The sequence below is a fragment of the Lagopus muta genome, chromosome 20, assembly GCF_023343835.1.
Source record: "Lagopus muta isolate bLagMut1 chromosome 20, bLagMut1 primary, whole genome shotgun sequence".
NCBI lineage: Eukaryota > Metazoa > Chordata > Aves > Galliformes > Phasianidae > Lagopus > Lagopus muta.
Genome location: NC_064452.1, coordinates 3,736,247 through 3,762,913, shown reverse-complemented (window position 1 = coordinate 3,762,913; position 26,667 = coordinate 3,736,247). Strand labels below are relative to the sequence as shown.

General features: G+C 47.0%; 1 protein-coding gene across 1 annotated transcript; it reads left to right on the top strand.

Moving 5' to 3' along the window:
- Positions 1–732: 732 nt before the first annotated feature.
- EFCAB5 (EF-hand calcium binding domain 5) lies at positions 733–26,453 on the top strand. Its single transcript, XM_048967306.1, has 20 exons — positions 733–752; positions 1,894–2,469; positions 4,415–4,571; positions 5,171–5,234; positions 6,554–6,621; positions 9,899–10,054; positions 12,699–12,798; positions 13,438–13,697; positions 13,966–14,101; positions 14,992–15,206; positions 16,375–16,531; positions 18,864–19,153; positions 19,640–19,812; positions 20,071–20,299; positions 21,044–21,196; positions 22,377–22,480; positions 23,213–23,466; positions 24,061–24,287; positions 24,449–24,545; positions 25,824–26,453. Exons 1-20 carry the CDS (start codon positions 733–735, stop codon positions 25,979–25,981), a joined length of 3,594 nt encoding a protein of 1,197 aa, XP_048823263.1. The 3' UTR covers positions 25,982–26,453.
- Positions 26,454–26,667: the final 214 nt, after the last annotated feature.

Below are 26,667 nucleotides of genomic sequence, written 5' to 3'. Positions count from 1 at the left end.
CTCTTCACTGCTTGATTTGTCTGCTCTGCCCTACAGCCATCAGCGTGGCCCCGTGTGCCCTGTTCCTCTCTTGGGGTTATGCCAATGCTGTGGGACTGAGAAAAAACAGCTGCACTTCGGTTCTTCTGTTGTTCAGAGACACGGAGGCACTTCATAAGCATTTACTAACCCACAGAATCATCCTAACAAATAGTTGAGGGCAATGTAGGGAATACATTTGTCATCGCTGAGAACGAGGCACCCCCTACAGCAGGGCGCATTTGCTGTTATAACACTGTGCAGAATCTGAGGAGCAGTTTCGTAAATGATGTCAAAAAATAACTGCAAGAACAGTTTATTTTGGCACGACAAAGCCAGTGGATTTGGAATGCGAGCAGAACATTTGGTTAACACCCTGCTTTGAAGCAGGAGGAGTCTGGTTTCACAGCTCATTGAGAGAAACCCACCTAAGCCAGGAATGATTTGACAGGGTTGACAGGTTTCCTTTGCTGCCCTTATAAATCTGCACTCCCTCTACACTCGGTGCCCTTTGGTGGCAAAAAACAGCTGCCATTCTCCCAGCACTGTGTATCAGGCAGGCAGCCCAACCATAAATCCATCCCACTCCCCAGCAGGTAATCAGCATTGCAAACAAATTACCAGGAGATGCCAACGAGCTCATCTAGAACCAGACATAGAAATGCTGTAAAGCATCCTACCTACCCCAGCAATATTTGGCTTCAGATGGTGGTTATGAGCCAGGAGGTCAAACTGTTAGCAATTATGTTTGGGTGCCAGGAGGGCTGTAGATCACATTTATGTGTTTCCTGGAAGGTTGAACGCTCTTCAGAAAACAGCTACAAATGCTTAAATACATAGAGCAAAACTGAGCAAAAGCAGTGGTATTTTTATGGATACTGAAAGGCCTCTGTGAAAAAGGAATATTGTGGCAGCAAGTTCAGAGCAGGGTTTCGTCTTTAGTTTGGAAGGGCGTCAGTTTGGCTGTCTGTCAGTGTCAGTTTGGCTGTCTGTCAGTGTCAGTTTGGCTGTCTGTCAGTGTCAGTTTGGCTGTCTGTCAGTGTCACCCTGCCCTTGCCATTGCTGAACACTGAGGTGGCTGGTTGCTTTTTGTTTTGCTGGTGGTTTTTCATGCTGTAAATCATGTGGGGAGGCCCCACCGTGCTCAATTCCATTTGTGTGAGCCCCGCTGCAGATGCAGCCCGTTGTGTTTGGAGACACACAGCAGTCGTTTCCAAACTGTGAGCAGCTCAGTTCCTTCCTGGTATTTCGCAGCATTAATGGTCTGAGAAAAAAGTGATGGAGTTGGGAAACTGTGACAAAAAAATGCCTAATGTAGATACATTAGATACTGTATTAGATGCTGTAGATACTGTAATGTAGATACATTAGATAATGTAAATAGATCTGCCTTTTACAAAACAGCTACAAGCTGAAGTGCTTGTGAAGAGCCTCATTGCGCTCTGGGTTTCCTTTCTCAAAACATCCAGAAGAAAAAAAGCTGCAGAAGTTGCCATTAAGGGGGAATCCACTGGTTAGAATGGGAGAGACTTCAGAGCAACGTCCAGCCCTTGGTTTCTGACTCCCCAAGTGAACTGGAATTAATCTCTTCCCTCTTGTGTCTCAGTTTCTTCTGCTATAAAAGAGGAACGGTTATTTAGCTGCTCTGTCTCCAAGGGCTGTTGTGATACATAATTAATCTTTATAAATCATTCACTAATCTTTGAAGTAAAGGGGTCGTATTTAAGAGTACAAAGCAGCATAAGAGAACAGAAAAGGCACGTAGGAGCAGAGTGTTGGTTAATAAAGCTGTAGGTTTTCTGACTGTGCCATCTGCTAGGACACCGCTGCATCTTTTGGCATCGTGTAACATATCTCTTTTGTTCTGTGTCTCAGTCGTTGGTGTACGGCTGCTCAGCCAGAAGAAATGGCCCAAGCTGGAGGTCTGAAGCATCCCAAAGCTGGAGATAAGTGTATGGCTGCCTCAGGAACGGAGAGAAGCCAGGGTTGTGCTGAGCTGCCATGTCTCAGTGATCACGCGCCGTGGAAAGAGTGCTTCTATGGAAAGGTGCAGCAGAGGTCCCTGAGTCTGCAGGAGGCGAAGGTGAAGGCGATTCGTGCACAAAAGGCAGAAGAAGAAAAGGAAAACGAGCGAGAGCCCTGCGATGGGCTGTGCCAGGAGTGGTTCAGGAATGAGGAGGGGTCTCTGGATGCTCGCGCCTATTTGACCGACAAACTCCTACCGACGTTGATCCCAGGAGTGGAAAAACTGTTAATGGAAATAGAAAGGAAGGACGTGCTGGCCCCAGGCACGGAGCATGCCAAATTTGACCCCATCATTTTTCTTGGGGAATATCTGATGAGACATAACCCTCAGTATGGCACCTGTACCAAAGCAGGCCCCTACCTGAGGGGACTGAATGTGGTCACAGAGGAGCTAAAAAGGGAGATCCCAGATACGGCATCGGAGAGGTGAGAGACCTGCAAGTGCGAGAGGCCGCAGGATCACAGCTGGTGTGCTGGGCTGTGCTCCACAAAAGGTGTGGGGTGGCAGAATGAGCCGCGCTGAGACGGCGACTGTCTGCCTGTTGTAAACATGAGGAGCAGAACAAACAGAACATGTCACAGGGAACAGAACAGCAGTCCTTCCTGTCTAGGGCCATATGCCGCCCTTTGCAAGTATATAATTCCCCTTTAGACTCTATCTTAATTACATACGTGGCGTGTAAACTACTTCCAAGCCAGCCTAGGTTAGTGACAGCAGTTTTTAGGTACAGTGTCAGTATCAAAGCTCTGTGGACTCTTTCACACCATTTTTTTCCAAAGTTCTCCCAAACTCAGTTAACATGACTGCATTAGTCATGCCATCTGATAATGCCCTCATTTTAATTGCTCTTTTTATATAGAGATACAGAAGTGAACACTGTGTTTGTAGATGAACCTTTGGTGACTGAGAATGATGTCAAAATTACTCATTCACTCCCAGATCACCTATAGCTGTGTTTGTGTGTAATGACTCCTGTGTGAATGGCTCTCTTCTATTTGCATGAACAGCACATAGAGCTTGAAAATTGGTTTCGGGGTTTTGGTGTCAGGAATTAGGGAAGTAAAACGTTGACATGCCTTATGCATCGTCTCTACATGAAGGTAATTAAAGCTGCCAGTATTGTAATGAATAAAATAGTATGTTAAATATCTCTCCCTAGCTCTCTGAGTTTCTGTCTCCCTACATTTCTAGTGCACATCATAGGAGCACGCCCCATGTGAGTGCAACTGATGTGGTGTGATGAGTGCCATGCAGTCACCTCATTCCTTGTTGCCTACAGATAAATTGTAACTGATTTATCGTGGTGCACACAACAATTTTTTTTTCTTTCCTTTTTTCTTTTCTTCCTGGAGATTCAGATTGCAGTGTTGGCTTCCCGTGCCATGCCTTTGACCTCATCTTGTTACGCTGTGTGCACGTTTGGAGGCAGATCCTCTGTAGCTGTGGGAGGTTCAGAGCTGCTGCAGAGGAAGCGTCGCTCAAGGGCTGCAATCTCTGCCAAGGGGGTTTATGCAGCCAGAGCTGTCGCAGGCTTTGCATATCAGCTGGTTGTAGTATCATGGGATTTGCATTCTCGGTAGCTCAGGATTTACATATTTGTGATGGCTGTATTGAGGAATTTGCATAGGATTCTCAAACCACAGCAGTGCAGAGGATTGTATGTAGCACTGAGACGCCTGACGTGAGTCATTGGCTTTCTAAGCAGGAAGAAAGTGTTAGCAGAGAAATGCCAGTTTGGGCTCAAAATCTCTCACATAAGCACTAGTAAGATGAAGAGTGAAATTCTGGCTGCAGAGAGGCTCCCGAAGCCTTGGCACTACCTTCAACACAGGCAGATTTCACTGCAGATTCCTTTCTGAAGCTTACCAGTCCTTCCTCAGGCTTCTCTCCTTAACCACAGCCTGACTGGGAGTCAAAGAATGAGGGAGAACAGATGGGAGAAAATCCTTATCTAAATGGATGGATACCTTAAAGCAGAGACTGTATTTTGTTCGGGGATGGGAGTCCTTCAGTCTGAGTCAGCCGTCCTTGTGTGGGAGTCAGGCGGCTGTCTCCATGAGGGAACATGTTTCATTCTGCAGTGAGAACACCCTCACCACCATCATCTCCTATTTGCTGGAACTGCCTGACACTGAGCTGAGCTCTCTTTAAAATCACAGGATTTAGTAACTCACTCTTGAAACTGCATCAACTGAGAGAGTTGTGCCCCAAATCTCAAGTGATGCTTTGGACGTAAATGTGCTTTTACTGAAAGGACAAGAATTTCACTAACATATTTGCTTTGTTTTTATTCTTCAGGAGTGGTTTAACCTCTCTTCTTTCAGCTGGTCTATGATGGTATTGTCTAAATCATATTCCTATATCCTACAGGCTGGCCAGGATGAAATCTGAGGCAAAAACCAAACGTAAGGAAAGAGAGCAGGCAGACAGAATGAAGTGCCAGCAGAAAGAGATGAGAAAAGCAGCGCTGGCAACTCAGTTCAAAGAATGGAGAGCGGATGTCAGTGGCAGAATACCAGTTGCACTGGTAACCAGGCTTGATATTTGGTAACACACTGCTATGGTCGTTGCAGGTGGGAGGAAGGGTGAGCTGGTGATGGTGCAGTCTGCCCTGGAGAAGCACTCTGCAGTGGAGGGTTGGCAGTGCTTGGTAGTGACCCTGACGTCCCTTGGGTCAGGGTGCAGGTTGGTGTCTGACACCTCTCCAAACCCCAGGAGAACGCAGAAAGGCTGCAGTGCTTTCCCTGCAGATGGAGCCAGATGCACATGCAGGCACAGGGCAGCCAGCCTTGCTCTCCTCTGGGCCCAATTACATCTTCTTTCTCGCCCTATGACTCATACAGTTTGACACCAGAGCTTGTAAGAGATGAGATTTGAACTCATCTTCATGATCTCTCGGAACGAGCATCCTTCTTCCAAGTCACACGAGCCCTCTAGGAAATTGCCCTGTGTTTACATGCACAGCAATGCAAACAGAGCCTACATTTAGCAGGGCCTTCCCATTTGAAGTGAGGAGCGTGCTGCCCCATACAGCTGTCCCCCATGGCTGATTACTCAGCATGGTTTACTTCAGCATTTGCCAGCTGCTGTCTGCATGAAGCAGCCCTCTGTTACCTTGATTTCTAGATTCAGAGTGCATTGAAGATTTTTCTGGATGTCTGTGCTTCTACTCCCACAGATGCAAGAAAAGGTAAATTTTTTATGTCTTTAGTTTTATGTTAATGACTGACAGTTGTTTAGGGTTTAAGGATGAATCTTGCTTCACATCGCACCAAGGAGCACATCTTGTCTAGCTGATGTCTTTCCCAATCCCATCACAGGGGCCTCTGTATCAGCACAGAAAGGTTTTCCATAATTCCCATCCCATTTATGGCTCACACTTGACCTCTCTGAATAATGATGATTGGTAGATAGAGCCAGGAATATTGAAGTGGCAACATTCAGCCTGCTGCCAGCCTTTTGCATAGATAGCCCGTAATGATCATCAATGATAACAAATCTGCCTTTGCTAGAAGCAGGGCATTTCCAGAGGGTATTTCTGCTTGCTGCTGAAGTAACCTCTGTCTCAAGCTCGCCCCGCTCAGCCCCTTCTAATTAATGAACTGCTCCTCTGAGCAATCATCCTCCATGGGCAGTGCATGGTGTGAATGCCAAACAGAGCCTAAATGCTTCTGGTGCAGAGATCTCCAGTGCAAACAGATCCTGGGACATAGAGCTGAGAAGGAGGTTTCTGTCTGGGTGCTGGCTCTGCAGACACAAGAAGTGCTTCATGTTATGTTCACTGACACCATGCTTCATTTCTCTGTATTTAATTTAATTGCACTCCCAGTATATATAGTAACGGAACACTAAGCTTTGCTTTACAGTTAAGCACCAAAGGTAAATGCATCCCATGGCAAATGCTCTCGTTACCCCTGATGTATTGTGGTATAAAAAACAGGAAAGTGATCCCAACAGAAATAGCGTGTTGGCCTCAAAAGCCTCAGTGAGAAATGTGTGCAGATGTTTGATATCTTCCCAGTTCCTTCAGCAGCCCACCAGCAGATAGTTTTGAATATCATCGTTGGTGAAATGTTTCCTGCAGAGCTATTTGGGAAGATCACTGTGATTTTCACACTCCACTCTTGTGAAGCAGAACTGATGTCCCCAAAACGTTTGGGCATTTTCGTCTGTTCAATCAAAACTGATTCCTTTCCTCACATAATTGGTGGTAACTGCTGTTAAAATGGTTGAAATTGGACCAACATCTGTCAAGAATAAATACAAACAAACTGTTCTGAATAGGGGAGTGCAGATTCCCAGCAAGAGAAATATTTAAGAACCAGATTTAGATAGCCTCTCTGCAGCCAGGCCCTCCACATCCTTGTCACTTCCAGCTGCAGTGTAAGACAGCCTCAAATGCATGTAGTCCAACACGAGGAGTTAATGCAGCATACTGCATGCACAGATGTGTGTACAATGCAAAGCACAAACCTCCTGAACCAACATCCCTTCATTTTTTGCTTGCAGCCTATGAGAGGAAGCTGGAGATCACAGACACCTGGGGGAAAAACGTGAACGTTGATGAATTCGTAGAGGTAAGAAATGGAAAGAAGGGTTTCTGATCAGAAGGTGATGTTCACCACAAGGCAGTACTGTTTCCCCATGGACAGTTGAATGAGTGAAGGGCTTTGGTTTTCTGCAGCACCCCTGGTAACTGATGAGGGTCTAAGAAATTAGGACAATTCGTGTTCCATCCCCATCCTCTGCTGTCACAACGCTTTCATCCAGGCCAGCATCAGAGGCACCATTTGCTTTCCTCAGCCCTGCTGGGCAGTTATCCTAACAGCAGTGGTCTTCAGAACACCCCTCTCAGCCCCTTTGCAGAGCTCCCAGTCCCACTGCCACCTGTGCACTGCAAGGACACGCACCGTGATCCCCTCCTGAAGTCACATTTTGCAATGGCTTCACGAGAGTTGTGGTGTGCCCATATAACCAATTAGCCTGAGGTAATTAATACAGTCCCCAGTGTGTAATTATTTCTGATGAAACTCCGCAAGCCATAGGAAACCCTCAGGAGTGATGAGAAGCTCTGTGTTTTCAGCCCTGAACTGGCCTGAAACCTAACCAGGCTGTAACAAATGGCTGAAGGCTGTGTGAAGGATAACCAGGTTGACAAACAGGCAGTTGTAAAATCAAAAGCTGTCACTGAGAAACATCAGAAGCGTGTTTGTAACTTTCCAAAGCCACTCAAAGTGTCACCTCATTACTCCACTCTTCATTGGTCTGAAAACAACCAAATCAGTCCCAGCTAAATTATTGCAAAGCTTTCCAGGCCAGGGCTTCAGCCACCATTTCTCCCTGTGACAGAGCTGCATTTCACAGCTGGGTTATTAAACTTGGGAGAAGAAGTTTGGGATGGAAATGATGACAGCCTGGAGTGCAGCAGTGCTGGTGGGTGCTGTTATGGTAATTAAAAACAGGGCACAAAGCTGTGCAGATGAGTCTCCAGCAGCCACGTGTGATTTTTTGTGCTTTCTTTGCTCTCAGGAGATTCACACATTCAGCATTTTGCACAGAGATACATTTTTATGATAGCTTGTTGATGGCTTTTTTAAGCACAAAGTGAGATATTTTTAATTGTAACCTCGGAATAACTGCATTTAATTAAGGGCTCTGTTGTGGATAAAGGGAGCCCAGAGAATTGCTTGCTGTTAGGGAAGCGCAGCGTGGATGCATAACCTTGATGGAAGGTGTGCAGCACCGAATGAACCAACAGAGAAATGCTCTCAAGTATTTTCTGTCTGCCTGTTATTGTAACTCAGTGAAAGATAGGAGACCAGAGGGGAGATGTGCAATAGGCACAGGCTGCCAGGCTGTGCAGCTGCTGCCCTCAGAGCACATCCTGTGCTCCTGCTTCCATGCGGTCGTGATGGAACCAAGCGATGGGTTTGCATGGCTTCCCTCAGGAAACACAGCACAGCCACAGATCTTGTCTTCAGCACAGTGCTGTCCCCAGTCCTCAGCCACTACCTGCCTTTGCATCACCCAGGCTAAGGGCTGCTCCCTCCCCATGCCCATCTTTGGCCTTTTCATGTGTGGAAGGCATTGCTTTTTAATGGAACTTCACATGAATTGGCTTTTTTACTTTTTCTTCCTTGAATTCAGTGCAGCTTTTGGTCACTTACAGGCTGTTAGAAACTCTGGACAGACCTCATGCACTTGATTTACTTATCTGTAAATGTGAAGTTCAGCATGCAGAACTTCCAGCACTCTGACACCAAGGGAAATGCTCACATGGCTTTATGGGGTCCAAATCAGGCTTTACAGGTGAGGTTATTCTTCATGAGTGCACATGGCTTGCTCGGTTCCCATTGAGATCAGTAGGAACAAAAAGCAAAACATCACTGTTATTGATGACAGTGCATTGACGGTGCAGCCTCACGCTGGATAGCAGTGAGGAGGTGTGAGCTTTCTTCTGAGGAGTGCCCGAATCTCTTGGTTACTAATGAACAAATGTGCACTGATCGCATGTGCAATATTTCACCCTCCAGAGTGCTCTACACACATCAGCTAAGGAAAGCTTGCAGCTCCACAACAGTTCCTCCTGCCCCCACAGCCCGACAGACACTTCTAAGCAACATTCTGAGGGGCTGTCAGACAGCACTGTTAATACACAGGGCTCTCTGTGTGTCACCAGCATGACACACCAAACAACACGCTGCTTCCCAGCTGCCTGCCCATAGGATCGCTGGCACAGAGCTCCGGGCTGCAGCTCTGTCAGTGCAAACAGCCCCAGCTCCATCACCTCCTCTCCAGCCCCCCGTGCCCTTCCTTTTGTGCTGAGATGCAGGAAGAGCTCACACTGTATCAGGAGCCATTCTTTGCCCCCAGCCACCCTTCAGGCTGTGGGCTGCTGCTCTTCTGCTCTTTCTCTGCTCCCATGTATTTGAATGTTATGCAGTACAACACGAAAAATACTACAAATGTTAATATTTCAGGTTGGTGATGCCTGTGTGGCGTTTCAGCAAGCTCAGGGTGCTCTGACACCTACATCAAGTACCATGGTCTAAAAACAGGATAAGGAGAAACATTGTGTGTTCTGCACATTCTTCTCTTTCCCTTTCCCACTACTGCAGCCCAGCAACCTGCTGTAGTAACTCAGCTCAGGGTTTGGGGCTGTGGTTTGCTCTGATGGCTGTCATTATTTATGTCACACACGCCGCATTTTTAGAACCATACTGTTTTTGCTCATAAAAACCACATGACTATAAATCCAAAGTGTTAAAATGTCTCCAAGGCTGGAGCTCAAAATAAATCTCAAGTCGGCAGTACTCCCTGTGTCAGAGGGCTGGGATGGCAGCAGGCTCATATGCAAGAAGTTCTTTCCTTTTCTTACTGTGCCCAGAGCGCTCCTCTAAACACTGCAAGGATGGGCAGTGGTCAGTTGTGGCATTAGAGACCTCAGTGAATGTCAGATCTGCAAGAATGAATGGCTCAGCTTGCCTTGTTGGGAGCGGAGTCAGGAGCACTAAATGTTGCAGAAAGCTCAGAGAATGTGTCTGCTGCCTCCTGAGGTGTCCTATCTGAGGCACTGATGCTCCACAGGAGGGATTCTGATGTGGTTGCTAATCCCTGGACCAGGACCTCACACAGCAGCACGTTGGGCTTGTTGGGAGAACAGTGCTGCTTCTGCAAGGAAGAGCAAAGCGAGCGGTGCAGTGCCCATGCACTGAGTCTGCATCACATTGGCAGGCTGATCTGCTTACAAAGCCCTGCACTTTTCATTCCAAGTGATCGATTCCGAAGAGCTGAACTAATGGTGAAAATGCTTGGGGGATGCCAATGGCTTACACTACTGCTTTCTCTCCATAGTGTGTCCATTCCTACACGGAGAACTTTCCAAATGATGCATTCCAAGGGGTCCTGAAGCATCTCAGTCAGTGTGCTGCTGACTTCCAAGAATCCATCAGGCGTGATACATGCAGGCAGATGTTTACTGATCTCTTCCTACACTGTGATCGTGGACAGGTAAGCAAAGCAGCTCCCAACCTGATTTCACTGCTTCCACTTTGGTATTTCTCTGGGTCACTGCCTTGTTATGGTTCGTTCCTCCAAAAACTTTGGCCACTGCACAGCAAACAGTTGCCATTGTTCTGCAGTTCTCTACATATATGGCATATTCCATTCAGCACTCCTCTAATAATCCTTACAGCTGTCCTACCCAGAATGGACGAATGTGCTCTATGATGTCATGCTGAAAATGTCATTAGCTCCAAGAGAACAGAATCACAGAGCACATTTTGACACCAATGCTGTGTTTTAGAGAATGGCAGCAAGCTGCTATTTCAGGATGAGGAAAGAAATGTGTCCATTACTCAGTCAGAAGACATTTCATTTTCCTATTGCTCTATCAGTAGCTGAGCTGTGATGGATTCTCCTGGGCAGAGCAATGTATAAGACTGAGTCCCATCACCAACATGCATTCTGAAAGGTTCCCTTTTTCCCCTTTCATGTTTTAGTGTGGCTTTCTTCCTGTTACTTCTGTGGCAGTAATCACCACATCCACCCACAGAGGAGATAAACAATGCACACTGACCCACAGACATGCACCATTCTCAGAGTGCCCCATCACCTGTAGCACCCACTCTGCAAAGCACAGCAGAGCAGTTGTTTCAGCTCCTGATTGCCATTCATTCAGCAGCAGGCAGTTATTCCAGTCTGCATGGCGAGCATGGCTGGCCATCAGGGAGCTGCAATTAGGGCTGAGAAAGCAGTGTTTAAATTACACTCAGATTAGAAGGCACCCACATGCTTGTGATGATGATTTCGGATGCACGCATGCGGAAGGATGGCAGCTCAGTGTGAACTGCCTGAGCTGTGCAGCAAGGCAGGACCTCCCCAAGGCAGCACCACAACATGGATGAGTCACCATCTGAACGCCCCCAAAGTACAACAAAGTCTGCCCTCTCATTACCTTTCCAAGCGCCCATCCTCACCTTGCTCACCACCAAGCTCATGGTGGGGCTGAGGAGACACACCTCGTGTTTCCAGAAGAGCAATCAGGCAGTCAGACACCGACCTGTCGCTCATTAAATGGCAAGTCTGCTTTTGTCTGCATCAGTAAAGGAATTACACGTGGATCAGAGAGCTGAGCTGAAAACAACCACAGATCATCACCTGCCAGCATCGAGGTGACGAGGAAAGGAGGTCAGCACACTCTCCGTTCCCCACAGTTGGCACTGAAAGCAAAGCTGAGCTTTGGGCAGTTGTACAAACACAGATGGCCCGCTGTTATTTATATGGGCTCTGTACCTGTCCTGCTGATTAGCAAGTCAGTGCAAGGGGTTGGGATGCAGCAATCGTTCATTGGGCTCTTTTTAATAAGACTTTATTCATTGGTTTACATCTTCTATAAAATGAAGCTTTGCATTAGCGCTGCCAGCTTCAAGGCAGCCTCCAGACGATTGTGATAAGTGACAGCTGAAGAGCAAATTGTGTACAATGGAAACACTGAATGTAGAATCCAAATATTGCAGAGTCATCTGATAACATCCACGTATTTTTGTGTTTGTGTATAGAATCACAGGGTCACAGAGTCGTTCTGGTTGGAAAAGATCTCTCAGATCCCTGTGTCCATCCTCACCATGCCCACAGACCACAGCCCTCAGTGCCACATCCCACAGCTCTGGGACACCTCCAGGGATGGGGATCCCCCCTTCCTGTGCAGCTGTGCCACTGCAGCACCACTCTTTGGAGAAGAAATTTCCCCTCATATCCAACCTGAACCTCCCCTGGTACAACGTGAGGCCATTCCCTATTGAATAGATGTGTCCCTACTAAATGGGTGCAGAATTCAATATGATCCATTCAATTGCAAGACAGAATCACAAGTCAGTGAGTCCTGCCCTTTCTCCTCTAAGTGCAAAATGTGAAAAGGAAATCAATAATTTGAAAGCAAAGCTACCTGCCACAAATAAACGGGAGCAAATCTGTTAGCTAATTAACTACTGTAGCTCACTAATGGGAGGAAGATTACAAAGGTGGCAGGGCGGAAATAATGACAACAGGAATTCACTGTAACGTGGAGGCCTTGCAGTCATCTGCTTTACTTTTTAAACTCAGTTTCCCAGCTAGAAGTGGCCCATTCCTTTGCCTTTTCTTGGTCTGATTGCACACACTCCCTTTTAGCTGCAAGAACTTAATGAACTCTGTGTTTTCCTCTGCACTCACCTCTCCCACCCCTGTGCTCAACTCTGCATGGATATCTGAAGGAAGTTTGGGTGGCTGTCAGATCTGGGGGCTCATGATCTTCCCAGGACAGATGATGCTGCAAAGGAAGCAGTGGGGCACAAAACCAAACCTCAGTGCCATGCAGCACAGCGGCAGTCCTTCCATGGTGCTCTCAGGCAATCCATTCCTATCCTGAAAGCATCAGCTGTCATAGGATGTGCTTGCATAGCACTCTGTTACAAGTTCCAGATAAGCCCAAAGAAGGAATTTTTGTCCTTGTAAAATAAACTGACTTCTGTGAAACACGTTCCCATGTTCTGCTCATGGATAATGTTCTGTCATACACAGTTCTTATGTGATGCCTTTTAATACTCCAGTGTCCACACGTGTCCCGAGAACCAGAGAAAGAAAGCAGCACAGTAACTGTCATCTCTCTGTCTAGGTTGGTGTCTTGGATAGACCCCAGATACTTGGCCTTCTGGAGCAGTTCTATGAGAGAAGCTCTGTGTGTGCCAGGAGGAGATTCCGCGACCCCAAAGAGTGTATGTGGGGTGTTTCAGTTACACAGCATGAATTTGTCTTGTTAATATCCATCTATAAGTATGGTTGGAAATGGACCTAAATGGGCAGTGTGAGCTGGACACCATCATTGGCAGACGTTTTGCAAACCGTGATGCAACGCTCAGAAATACTGCAGCATCACAAACCTTTCCTTCATCCACCATTCTGCAGTGCTTCTCCTGAACAAATTCTTTCTTACTGGGGATTATTGGAGGTTAATGGTCTGTTTACACAAAAACTTCTCTGGGAATTTAGAAGAATAAAGAAAAACCACAGAAAGTCGCCTATGTGAAAGCAAGGGATTTTAAGATATTGGACATCAGTTAACTGCTGGGATCAAAGACAAGGCAAATTGCAGCCTTCCTTTTTGCATGGAGAGTTACAAAAACATATTGCAAAAGAAACATGGAGCAAGAGGCAGTAAGGAGCAGTTCTCTGCAGATTATGCTTAAGTTTGGCTATTCTAGGATGATGTCTGAAGAAAATATTTTCTCTCTTTGACATTACAGTGTGAGGGAATGCCATTTATTTTGGTTTAGTTGAGTTTTTGTTTTCTTGTGCAATCCTAGAGAACAAAACCAGTGCAAGCCATCAACTTATCCATGTTGTTTCTGCATTAGGGCCGATAGTTGAACTGCAAGAGGTCAGACTGGAGGATCTGTGGGGAGACCTTGAGGACCAGGAGGATTATGAGGAACCCAGAGAAGGTTTGGTTTTGTCTCAACTAGAGATTTCTGAGAGAGAAGTTTTAGCACGTGAACCTGCAGGTGAAAACAGGCAGGGAAGTGATGGAACGATGGAACAAATGGATGTGAGTGAAACAGAGACCGGAGGAATTCCTAAGGAAGAAAACCAAGCAGCAGAATCAGGTGATGCTGAGGTGAGGAAGGGAGGTGAGAAACACTGATTTTGAACCTGGTGATTTGGATGGAGGTAGAATACACAGTGAGAGGCACGGTGAGTCTGCAGGGGCAGGAGGGAGGAAGCTTCCCCAGGGCAGCTTCTGCTCAGAACTGTCTCAGCAGAGATGAAACTGAATCTGACAAACAGGCGGGGGACCAAAACAGTCTGAAGATGCGCCTGAAGCTGTGAACAAGATGTCAAAAGACAAAGCTGTGGCAGACACTGATGTCATTGCTTCCAAACAGGACGCTGCAGAGGTCATGGAGGAACCTCCTGCAAGAAAAGAGGGTTTCACAAGGCAGCACAGCAACGGGTCTGAACAGCAGGCAAGCTCGGGGGCAGCACTGCAGGACGAGGACCGTCTGCAGGAGCCAGGTGAAGGTAAAGGCTTCTCCTTTGTTGTGCCAGACCTTAACCTTCAATGTACACGTTTTTATTGGATCAACTACAAGAGCACATGCATGTGAGTGATTTCTGACCAGCCAAGCCTTTGCTATCTGCTCCGTGTTATGTTTTCCATCAGGGTTTCATTGCCAGGAGCTCACGCTGTACACTCTGGTTCACAGATGATTTGTTTTTAACACTGCAGGCCCAGCCCTCTCAGACGGACCAGGTTCTACTGCTGCAGACAGCCAGGAGCGTGAGGAGCCACGGCCAGGTACTGCTCATGTTGGATCTCCTCACCTACACAATATGTGTGCATGTAACAGCTCTCACAAAAGCTGTATCTTAGGACTTTTTATTAATCTTATGTCCTTACAGGCTGTATTTTGTCTTTTATCAGGTAATCTTCTCACCTTCAATCTAAGCTTCAGGCACGGAAGCCATGGAGAGAAAATTCCAGAGGACTGGAGCTGTGAGCACAGATTTCCAGGTATTTGGCCACAAAGCTGTGCTTTCATTGGGCACACGGTGACTGGCAGGGTCTGTGGGTGTGCTGTGAGCAAGAATACAAACACCAACTGCTGAAAGCTGACTGCAGGGAGGGAGAGCAGCAGAGTCTTAGTCTCACAAGGTGGGTCTCTCATTCAGTTAACCCATATTCAGTGCTTTGCTTTAATTGCATGATAGCATCCATGCTAGACTGGAGCAAAAATCGAAGAATCTGAATGCATAAAGTGCAAACAGATCAAGGCCTTCCATCAACGCAGACTCAGCCTGCACTCAGCCCACACGGCTGGGAAGCACAGGGCTCAGGGGTGCTGCAGCTTTGCAGTCGGTGCAGCACAGCAGGCAGCTTGCTGTGACACACGGCGCTCACTGCCTTTCAGACCTCCACCCCACCGTGGCAGACATTCGGAGTCGCAGTGCTCCTCGTGCTGGGAGCCCCTTTGATGGAAGCTGCCTCAACCTGCCGCGCTTTGTTCAGCTGATGGAGACATTCCTCGGGGAAGGCATCGCTCTGCCTGCCGTCAAGGGGCTCGTTGGGTTCATCAAAGAAGAATACAAACAGACCGAAGAGGAAAAAGTGAAACAACTAGAAAAGGTAAATATTTATAAGTTTTGCTGATCACGTGTACACAAACAAAACTAAGCGATGCCTGGAGACAACGGCACGTCTTTTAATCTTGTGCTGGCAGAGCTATTCTCTTCCAGCCCTGTGTGTTCTGTATTTCTTCTGCCCTGTTGTTTCCCCATCCTCAGCCCTGAGCTCTAGCAGAGAGGACACACTCATCCTGTAGGAGGTTATCTGTTCTGGACCCAGTGAGACAGCAGGTTGATGGTGACGAGCTCAAAACATTCTGTTCTGCTTAGTCATGTTCATGGCAGTCAAGAACCTGATGTGTGACCTGCTGCTCTGGCATGCACACATGAAGTTATGGGTGTTCTGGTGAGGGCTTTGAGGCACCCATCCACCACGCTGCTTTTGCTGTATGTGCACAGGTATTTGAGAATGTGGGCATTTCTCTGTGTTTAAGTTACAAGGGGCTTTTGCAAAGTGTTGGAAAAATATATCTCCTGCCAGCAGCATTCTCATACTCAGCATCATGTACATACATATATAAGTCCCTGTATTTCCTGTGGGCCTGTTCACAGCCTTTTCTCTAGCTGTGCCTTCCTCAGAAATCTCTCTGGTTTCCCTCTGTGCTGCTGACCTAATTTGGATGAGATATTGGATCTGACGGCTCCGCTGTCCTCACATGGAGCACAGCACACTGCTGGTATTTCAGCCTTAGACACAGTGCCACTCAGTGCCATTTATCACCACACACTGCACCAAGGCTGGCACCAAAGGAGAAACTGCATCTGCATTTCTTGGAGCCCACACACTTCAGGGCAAAACCAGGCAAACAGCATGGAAACACACACCGTCAAACCTTTGGGTCCTGCTGGCAAGGCTCTGCTTAGTTCTTGCCATGGAGATGTTTGTGCTCTGGGCAATTCCCACTTGCCTGAGTTGGTCTCATCTCTCATCCCTAGGAAATGCCCCTCTGCAGTTCTGATTCTGCCAGGTAGCATTGAGCTGTCTGCTCCATTTATTGCTTCCAAATATCTCCCGGGTTTAATGATTCATCTCTGAGCTGTCTGCTCACAGTTCTGCCCTGGCCCATAGGGGCTGTGTGATCAACCCACTGCTGCAGCTCCCATATCTGTGCAGATGTTAAGCATCTCTGTTGAGGAAGCACCAAACAGGAGCTCTTTCTCTGTTGTAGGCACATCTCATCTCTCGTTTGACCCGACGGGAACGGCTTCTGGAGGCACTTTTTGAGAAGTGGGACATCAATGCATCTGGGTTTCTGGAGATGAAAGAGGTGGAGGCTGCTATGAATACATTCAAGGAAGGAATGGAAAAAGAAGCTGTGAGGAAAGGTAAGGAAACAGCTGTGCTCTGAGAGGAGTCATACAATGTCAACACAATAGGCCTTAAAGCATTCAAGGACGGTGCTAATGAATTCGTTGGCAAGCACCTGGAATGTTTTGGTTTTGCAAGCAGTCATAAGCACATAAGGCCTGATGTGTAAAATGGAAAGGAACTGTTATCCTGACCTGCTTGTTAATGCACAGCTCCATCCCCTCCTCTGCAGGACTCTCCAGGGTGAGTGGTTCTTAATCAGAGAGGTAGCCCAGAGCTGTCACAGCACTGTGATGTGTTGAAAAATGGTATTGGCAGTAATATGGAGTGTATGGTTGGCTGTAATATGGAGTGTATGTTCCAGAGACAGCAGTGAAAACAAACCAACCAAGCAACAAAAACCCTAAAGCCTGAGGACAGGCTTCATACTTTTAGTCTAGCCTGTGTTATCCTGCTGTTTTGATGGATATATTTTACTCCAGAGTCCATACAGGGCTCCTGTGGTGTTCAGTAATCCATACTCTTGCTCAGTTCTCATGAATGAGACAGTAACTCCAAGTCTCACTTCACTATTAGTCCAGTAACGTCGGTCCTTGACAGAGGCCTGGGGCAGCCAGAAGTGCAGCAGGTTCACCCAGGTCTGTCCAGCAGCTTCATACGTGGGCATCACTGAAATACCAGATTAGCAATCAAGAACATGTCTGTGTGTGTGCCTGGGTGGAGTGGACAGGTTTATTCATCTCCACGCACGTCTGCGTGTTGCTCGCTCCACCACACGCTATTGAAAAGGGCTCATTTTGGCAGGCAGCAAAATCTCTCTATTCTTTTGCTGATTCCAGCAGCTGGTGGGATGGGCAGCACACCGTCCTGCTGTTAATTACCCCCAGGCTGCACAGCCACAGAAGGAAATGGTGCTGCACAGCTCTTCTGCATTTGCAGCATGCCAGAACATGCTTATAGGAGCACAAAGGGACACAGTCCCCTTCACAAAAGCCTTATAAACTAAAGGGACAAATAGAAAGATATTATAGCAAAATCAAGACCGCCTAGAAGCAACAGAAAGCCGTTTGCAGCAGCTCTGACATCACCTCCTGAAGGCATCATGGAGCAAACTGGTTTGGAGGAGGGGTTCACAGACATTGCAGTTTCGTGGATGAAAGTGGGTGGAACGATCTGATTTTCCTTGTCAGTGAAAAGTGTAACCTTACAGATGGAATGGGGAAACAATTCAGTGTGCTGTGCTTCAGTAGAGGAAGAGCTGATCAGCTTCACCTGTGTTTCTTCATCTCTTGTCATGGAGGAGAAAGTGGAGGTCAAAATCCAAACATTTTTACACTGTCGGTGAATTCTCCATCCTATTTCTGTCAGTAAATCAGAAATCACATGGAAAAAAGAAAAAAAAAAAGCCTGTATCTTCTTTAGATAATGGGCAGGTTAAGAAAGCATTGGCAGGCAGCTGTGGCATGACTGAGGGCAGTTAGTGCGTGCCACTGCAGCTCACAGCACTGAGAAATGCACCAACGGCCCCAGTTCTCCCTGCGCAGCCTGTAACACTGCATCACTGCTCTTTTGGAGGAGTTGTTCCTGATATCTGACCCGAAATAGGCAGCAGCTCTTCACTGTTGAGGCGTTTTCCACCATAATGTATTCCTCCCAACCCACACAATTTGTTCCTTTTGCACCACATCTGCTGCTGCAGTGCAGGTGATTCCAGAGCAGCCGTTGTCCCACCCTCTGTATGACTTCAATGGAGCTTTCATTTGCTTTGATCTTCATTTATAAGAGCTAGCACAATACAACTGTTATTTCAATAATTCATCAAAGGCACCTAAAGGAGGATAATTAAAAGTGACTTTGGGAGGCCTCAAAGGAAAGTCATAATGGCTGAACGGAACATCCAGGTGTGGGAGTGATCTGTGAAATCATCCATAAACTCTGGCCTTCACATTTACAATAGGAGAGGTGAGCAGTTTTTTTGTGCCTACATGCAGCCCAGTCCCACCAGCCCCTCAAGTGCCCATAGAACTCGGTTCTGATGAGCAACACCTCTGATTTTTCCTATTTCCCATTGATCTTTATTTCTTAGGCATCCTGTAGAGGTGCACAAGGAGTAGTGCTGTGCAGGTTTCTTTCTCAGTAGGTGAGAATGAAGGCATCTGGTGGAAAAGGTACAACCCATCTTGAACCTCTCATGATGACAACTTTCTTTAGGAGTGAGTAGCCCTGAGTGACAGGCTGGGCTGCCCCAAAGCCAATCTAGGGTATAATTTGTGCTTTGCACAGAAAAAAAAGCAAAAAAATACTATTCGAATAGGTTGTCCCTGTCTTGTTTTCTGTTTCTCCTAACAGCAAAAAACCACTTTTGCTCACGTTACCCTCAGCTTGGCAGAGTGGGGAAGCTATCCCCAAAGGCATTCCAGGCTTTCCTTGAGTTGGTGGCTTCTGAGCTCACTGGGGATGAAGATGAAGTCATTGATAACATTGTGGAATTTTTGACCACGAGAGTGGAACGAAGTCACATGGAGTGCTTGCAAAGCTTGGCGAGGAGGAGGTGGCTGCACAACATCCAGCAGGCAGCTGAGAGCAGCGGAGCACGCATGGACCCGGTGTATGAGGCCGTGCTCAAGGCCCTCCTCAAGGTATTGGTCCCTGGGAATGGCAGTTTGTTGTGTCAGTGTTGTGAAACCAACTTCCAACCCCGATGCTTTGAGGGCAGCTCACAGCTTACAGGGGCTGAGGATGCCGTCCCTGTGCTTCCTGCTCAGCGATGGTGTCCAGGAAAGTCAATGGTTTTGCACAGTCCCAGGTGAGATCCATGATGGAAGAATCTCCTATTGCAGATGAAATTCACAGTTCTGCTTAGGCCCTGGGTGTAGTTAGCTGGTTGTTTCAACGACAGGAAAAAAGAAAGCCGTTCTCTCTGGCAGTCAGCACCCAAAGTGGTTTTGCTTGTAACAGAGCACACCAGTCAGCCTCCATCACAGCGCACACATCGTGCGTGACATACAAAACCAGTGACCCAGAACAGCGTGTCAGCACAAATGAGACAAGTGATAAGTACATGAAATAAGCGTAATGGCCAATGGCTAATGTACATAATGTAACAGGAAACATTTGGTTGCTAGGATGCAGAAGCCCACGGGGATAACAAGAAGATCAGTGCATATATTGCCCTTTTGGAAGAAAACCAGCTCTCACCAGAGCGGGGACAGACGCTCCTGCGCTATGTGACATGCACCACAGATGATGCTCCGTATGTTCTAAACCAGACACTCTACAGAGACATGAAAGGAGTAAGGTAAGAAAAGCCACCAATAGTTTCCTTTATTTGAAAAGTGCCTGCAATGCAGGGATACCCAGCAGTGCCTGGAGGTGCTTCTTCTGATCTATAAAACGTAACAGCTGCTCCTTTCTGAATTCCTCTTCATTACATTCATTAGTTGGTGCTTTTACATTGTCTTAGGGACAAAAAGTGCCTTATTTATTCCCAGTGATTCTGGCATGTGAGTGGTAAATGGAAGCTCATCACAAACCTGTCCGCATGTTTATTTTTCAGCTTTGCAGCTGTTGAAGAGGAAAAGCCAATCCATGTCCCAAGAGTTCAGCTCCATGGAAATATCCACTTCTGGAACCAGGACCGCCCAGCCGAGCAGAGGAGAGGCTCATTCCTGGTGCTGCCATTGCAGGATGCTCACTGGAGAGTCTTTGGCATTCTGGGACTTGATACTCTTCGAGACCAGAACGAGAAAACCATCTTCCTGACCCATGAGATCAGCTTCTACCAGGTGGGCACCACCAGAAGGCCGTTTGTGAGTCTGTACTACAAAAAAATGGGCAAGAACACTGAATTTTTCAGGTTTGCTCTGAGATGCAAGATGGTACAACTCAGAAAAAAGAAACCAAGCAGTGGGCTCCTCTTCATTGTATGTGATAAAACTGTGTGTGAGCAGAACACCTTACCAGTATCGTGCTGATTGACATCTTCTTTGTAACTGATGATCAGATACCATCTAATCAGTCATTTATTTAAGCTTCTCCTGCAGACCTGACTATCAAGTTACTTGTGCAAAGCCCAGACAGCAGCTTTATTTACCGAAGCACTGAATCTCAGATCTGTGTTCGTTTCTACAAGGTGGCCCAAAAACCCAACACGAAAACTTTTTGCACGGTAGATCAATCACAAGCACCAGCAGGCTGGGTTTCCTTGTGATGCAGTGTTGCTCTTTGGAATCTGCCTGGCTGTGGATGCATCATGCGGGCAGCAGGGAGCGCAGCAAGCCAACGTTATCAGCGGGTTTGGCTGTGCATCACCACAGAGAGCAATCACAGCGCTTGGCTGTGACCTGGCTGCCATGGAATCTCAGGGCTTGCTTTAATAACACATTTCACAGTTGCTTTTCACCTTTGCAAGCTGCCGTTAAAGTGATTATTACAACCGCTTGGCTTCGTGTTGTTGGATGATCCTAATTGTTTCCTTTCCTAACTCACGTAGAACTGCCTGGCTCATTTGGAGTGTTCTGCTTTCACAGGGAGTTTCTCATGCATTCAGCAAAGCCTACCAGCATGTGTGTGCACTAGGAAGTGTTCTGCAAATGGCCCTCACTGCTCTGGACTGGTTGTATCACAGAGTGCCCAGCATCCACGCTGTCAGCATGTACCTGGTGGAGCCTGGCAATGATCAGGTGTGCAGATTACTGATGAGGAAGGTTATGCTGATTAAAGATACAGAGGGCTGACAGGCCTACTTTAGGCTGGGGAGATATTTCATTTCTAGCTGTCTGTGATTTCCCAGTGCTTTTGTTGTCAAACTGAAGCCTGTCTGAGATACTTGTGCCTGCCTGAGTATCAAAAGGTATAGAGGTAGAAAGGGAAGGTTCCCTCTGTAAAGGAGGGTGCTCTTCTTTATTTTCAACCTCTCATGTAAAACAGTGCTGCTAGCATAGCTCCTTTCTCCATGGCACAAGAGAATATTCTTCTATTTCAGAGTAAAACCCCACACCTACTCAATCCATCCTTCTATCCATCCATCCCTGCATCATCCATCTATACGTTAACCCCTGCTAAAGCTTTGCTATTTGAGACCTCCATAAAGGGAGATGCCCTTCAGTGGAGGCCCTGTGCATGTGAAAATTAAGGCATGGAAAAAAAGAAATGCCCAAAGGCTTCTGTCTGAACCAAGACCTAAGTGCAGTGCAGGAAGGGCTGCTCCCACTTAGGCAGCTTGTAGAGGCAGCCCACCTATGAGCAGATCATATCCCCGTGGTTCAGCAGGCACTCGAGCCCTGGGAAGCTTGTCACTTCACATACAAGTAAGTTAAGGAGATGAAAAGTGTGTGTAATAGTAAGGAATGATCCCATGTCACCACAATGCCTGTATGACATCTGCTGAAGCCATAATTCATCTGCTTCCTCTGATAAGCATTGTTTTTGTTGGAAGCTTTCTGTTGTCATTCCAGGCTCTGCCCTGTCCTCGTTAACTGCCCGATAGGCAGGTCATGTGTCAAGGCATGCTGACAGAAACGTGCCATGAGAAATGAGGACTGTAACACGATGTGAAAAAGAAGGGAAACCTCCTCCTCAGGCTGTGGGTGTTCCTCGGTGTGGAGCCTGGGGACGCATGAGATGGTTTGGCTGAGGGAGGGTCCAGGCACATTCTTCATGCACCCTGAGCAAGAAGGGGAATGAAAACAATGCCTGGTAATAAAACTAGGCATTGCTGGGAGATGTCTAAAACCATCTCATGGCATTCAAATGTATGTGGGAATTTTAACACACACACACAAACACTTTCTGCCCTCTCCAAGCTTCACAATGGCTGTTCCTCTCCTGCATGCAGCTAACCATCCCTCTCCTGTCTGACAGACGTGCGACTATGCTCTGCGCAGAATGATTACTACAGACAGTACAGGACAAAAGGAAATCCACACCTCTCCTGTCCTCCTCCTCAGAAAAGAGAACCTTTTCAGGTGGGCTCCAGCACTTGCAGTCAGTTACCAGACACCCCAGGTCCCAGATCCCAGCCTGCACAATGCACACAGCATGAGGCCAGCTGTAACGCAGCCCTGCTGCAGTGCCTGCCCAGAGCTATCTCACTGCTGAGGCTCCAGGTGTGGGTCTATGTGATGCTGAATGATGAAAGCACAAGGTGCATTTTCTATTTGATTTTAGGCCTGCAGAAAATTAGCTTCCATCTTAATGCTGACTGGATGAGCTGCCGAGCAAGCTCTGCATCTGTTGTGGAAGGTTTGCAGGATCAGAGCCTATAGTGAAGGATTTCACTATTTACAGTAATCTGCCTTTTTTTTTCCTGGCCATATTTGTCTCATTTCCTGTCATTATCTGTTTCCTTCAGCTGCCAGGATCCTCACAGACTTGTCTTAAGCATATCAAACAAGAAGTTGTTTTTAAAGTGAGAATACAACCTACTTTTAGCTTTGTTAAATTGTTGTGGTTTTCAACAACTGCAACTTTCAGCAATATTGTATTCCAAAATGTAATTTTCTCCATTCTGTATATGGCTTTAATGAGACTTAAACACGTTCATGTTTCAGTTAAAGGAATTAAACAATAATTGTAAGACAATACCTTTGTTTTAACAGCGAGAGATGAATGACCTGTAACTGCAACATGTTAAAGTGCCCAGAGGGACTGGAGTGGTAAGGCTGTGGACTTAACTCCTCTCTTTACTCTCATTTCAGAGATTACCTGTTTAAGTGCACAGACTGCTCAGAGGTTGTTTGCAGTTCTGTCTGTGGAGAGCAGCACATTGCAGTGCCTCTCCGGGACCTGTCGGGACGAGCTCTGGGGTTATTTGATATCAGCATTGGACCCCAGCAGACATTACCTCCCCACCAACATAAGGACCTGCAGAGAATGCTGAAGATGGCCCAAGCTGCCTGTTCAGAACTACTGAAGATGCCTTCAGAGGAAGCCAAAGCAAGCTGTGTCCTGGGTATTGTGCTCACAGAGCCAGGAGAGATTGTTAGGGGTAAAAGCAGGAATCGCAGTAAAACCACTTCGGAAGTATTTGTGCAAGTACAAATGACACCAAAGACCTTTGGTCCAGGTACTGCTCCTGAGCAAGCCCAGGGGCTGAGCACAGTACCCTTAAGCAGCATGTTTAGATTTTGGCTTTGGTTCATGGGATTCCCACTGAAATCAAAGGCGTGAAGCAATGTGCTGCATTCAGGAATCTAACATCTTCTGCTCAGTGCCCCAGCTGAGATGGAAAGGATCAGTGTCACAACTACCTGTGTGCCTGGGCCCTCTGTGCTCTCAGGACTGCTCTGTAACATTTATGGCACCTGTCTAATCCCCTTAAGGCACTCAGCAGTCTCAATACATCACACATTACAGAAAGCTTTGCCTCCTAGAACACATAACCTTCTGAAATGTTTCATAGCACACTTGGGTTGTAAATGGATCAAGCTCTTTGTTAAGGAGAAAATGAGTTAATGACAGAGGCACAGCTGTTCAGCCAGTAATGTAAGTCTTGAGCAGTGAATGTTTCCAAGCAACTTCTTGAAAGGTTTGCTTGTGATTCCAGAGGCAGAAGACAGGAATGTGAGGCATGCAGGGATTGTCTTCCACCGCTTCATGCTGCAGGACCTGCGTGAGTGTATCCAGAAACTGAATGCTGAGAGCTTTGCTGACATCAGGAGCTATGAAGACCCACCAGCTCTGGTACATAACATAATGAAGGCTGTGCTGTTGCTTTTACATCCAGAGTGGGAGGGCACAGAGAAGACTGAGAACTGGAATCAGTGCATACTGGTGAGACGTTTATTTCTTCCTTTCAATCTCCCACTTTCTGACTTATCATTTCTAGAAGTGCTGCCTGCAAGTTTCCTACAGGCCAACCTTAGCCAGCTTTAATTCTGCAACTCTCTCTTAAGGTTTTCACCATCCGACCTTCTTTGTTCTCTTCATTGCAGCAACTTGACGACAGTTTAATTCAGGAGATGTATTGCTTTGATCCCACTGCTGCGTCTGTGCACGTTCAAGCAGAGCTGGTGCAGAACTGTATCAATGGTAAATACCATACAGTAACTGTGAGATGATCAGGCACAGCTCAGCCATGAAACACTCTCAGTAGTGACATTCAGCTGAGCGCTTTCAAGTCCTCACTTCCAAAACTAATTTTGATTTCCCAATAGATTAAGCAATAGATAAAGGGTCCTAAATATCTGCAGACTTCGTCAATAAAAGTCAATTTGTTATATTTATTATAAAAACTCACTGCCTTGAGGGAAGGGGAGCAGATCAGCTTTGAGATCTAGCAGAACGGGTGATCTCATTGTAAACCTGTAGGTAACATGCTAACAATTATGAGTTTTTTTGGGCAAATAATCTGTTCTGTGTACATCAGACCTGCTGTGCACTAGGCAATGACCCAGCTCCAAACAAATCATGGGTGTGGGAGCACAGTGGGAGCCCTCCTGCTCATAAACACCATCTGCCAGGTACTCCATACACTCATTGGCCATAAACAGGAGGTTAGGTTTCCATCTGTCTTTCCCTCATTTAATGAATATGAGCTTTTTTTGGTGCCAGAGTACTCAAGAGGCTACTAGTATTTTCTGTCTCTCTGCAGGAGAAGCAAGTGGTGTTCTTGTTGACATCTCTCCCTTATCGATTTAATGACAGACTGAGAGGCTCGTTAAAATTAGGTGTGGACAGACTTACTAATTCAGCTGGGGATACTCATTTACAGTGACCTTCCTACTGCTGAGCAGCAAGCAGTCATAGCTCCTTTGTATGTGTTGCCATGTACATTAGACTAATTCTGGAGAGAATGAAGCAGGCCTCGAGCATCCAGTCCTCCTAGGCTTAACTAGAAAGGCACACAAAACACTGGCAAATTATTGGACCTTATTTGTGGGACAGCAGTGTGAGATCAGTGGTTTGAAATCAGTATGAATCACAAGGGAAGGGACTGGAGCACAAGTCTGATGGGGAACAGCTGAGGGACAGGTCAGTGTGAAGAAGGGTCCCTGAGCCTGGAGGCGTCCCAGAGCCATGGAGATGTGGCACTGAGGGCTGTAGTCAGTGAGCACTGTGGGCTGGGGTTGAACGTGGGGATTTGAGAGGTCTTTTCCAACCCAAATGGTTCTGTGATGCTATGAATTCCTGCTAAATGAACATCAGTGTTCACACACGGTGTGTGTTGGACAATACCCCTATGTTCTATAGACATGTCCTGGAATATGGAAGCACATAACCTACACCCCGCTCCCAGGGAGATGTTTAGAGGTATGACTCCATGATTTCAAGCTAGCCTTTTGCAGTGACAGCTCTTCTCTGTTGCAGGGGTACCTCAGGCAGCAGTTTGGCCGCAGGGTTCCATCGCAGCCCGGCTCCTGGAGCGCTGGGTCCACACCTGCCTGTGCATGGTCCAGCTGACAGAGAGCACACGGAGCAACGCGGCCCCATCCTGCAGCACTGCCCACAGCAACACCTCCTGTTAAGACCACCAGCTGCTCACCTAACCCAGCTCCTGATAAGGAGCACTGTAATGAAACACTGCTTCATTAATTGTTTGCTTTTATTAGTTATGCATTGCAACTCAGCACTCGTCAAGACAGTTAGTTAGGTGCCATTAAGGGCAGTAAAACCATTGCAAGGAAGTAATTTTGCGAGTATGAATCTATCTGCTAAACCTTAAAAAGGCTGCTTGAGGCTTTATTATTGAAGTTCCAGTAAGAGAGGCTGGGAACACTTGATAGCAGCACTCAGAAGCACAGAAGCTCAGGATTCCCCCTCCTTCAGTTACATTTTAGAAGCAGCTCTAATTGACGGCTGTTAATCAGCACTGTTAGCAGTTATAGGCGCGCTGCAGCACAGCCCCGCTGTTTTCATACAGCCCCCAACTTCAGCCTGCAGCAAGGCTGCATCTGTACAACACTCCTTTTGGCAGAACGGCTTCTTTTAATAAATCTGTGGGAAATTAAATCCTTCTTTCTCCTTTCAGACCGGCGCCTCCCCGTCTGCGGACGGGAACGCCGGTCCCGCAGCACCCGCCGGCGGGTGGGGGAGGGGCGCGGGGACGCGCGCGCTGCAGATCGCTGCCTATCCGCAGCGGCATTTTCGCCACTCGCCATTCCGCTGTTACAAAATTCATCTCCTACCTCTGCCCCTTCCCGCTCGCTCCCCG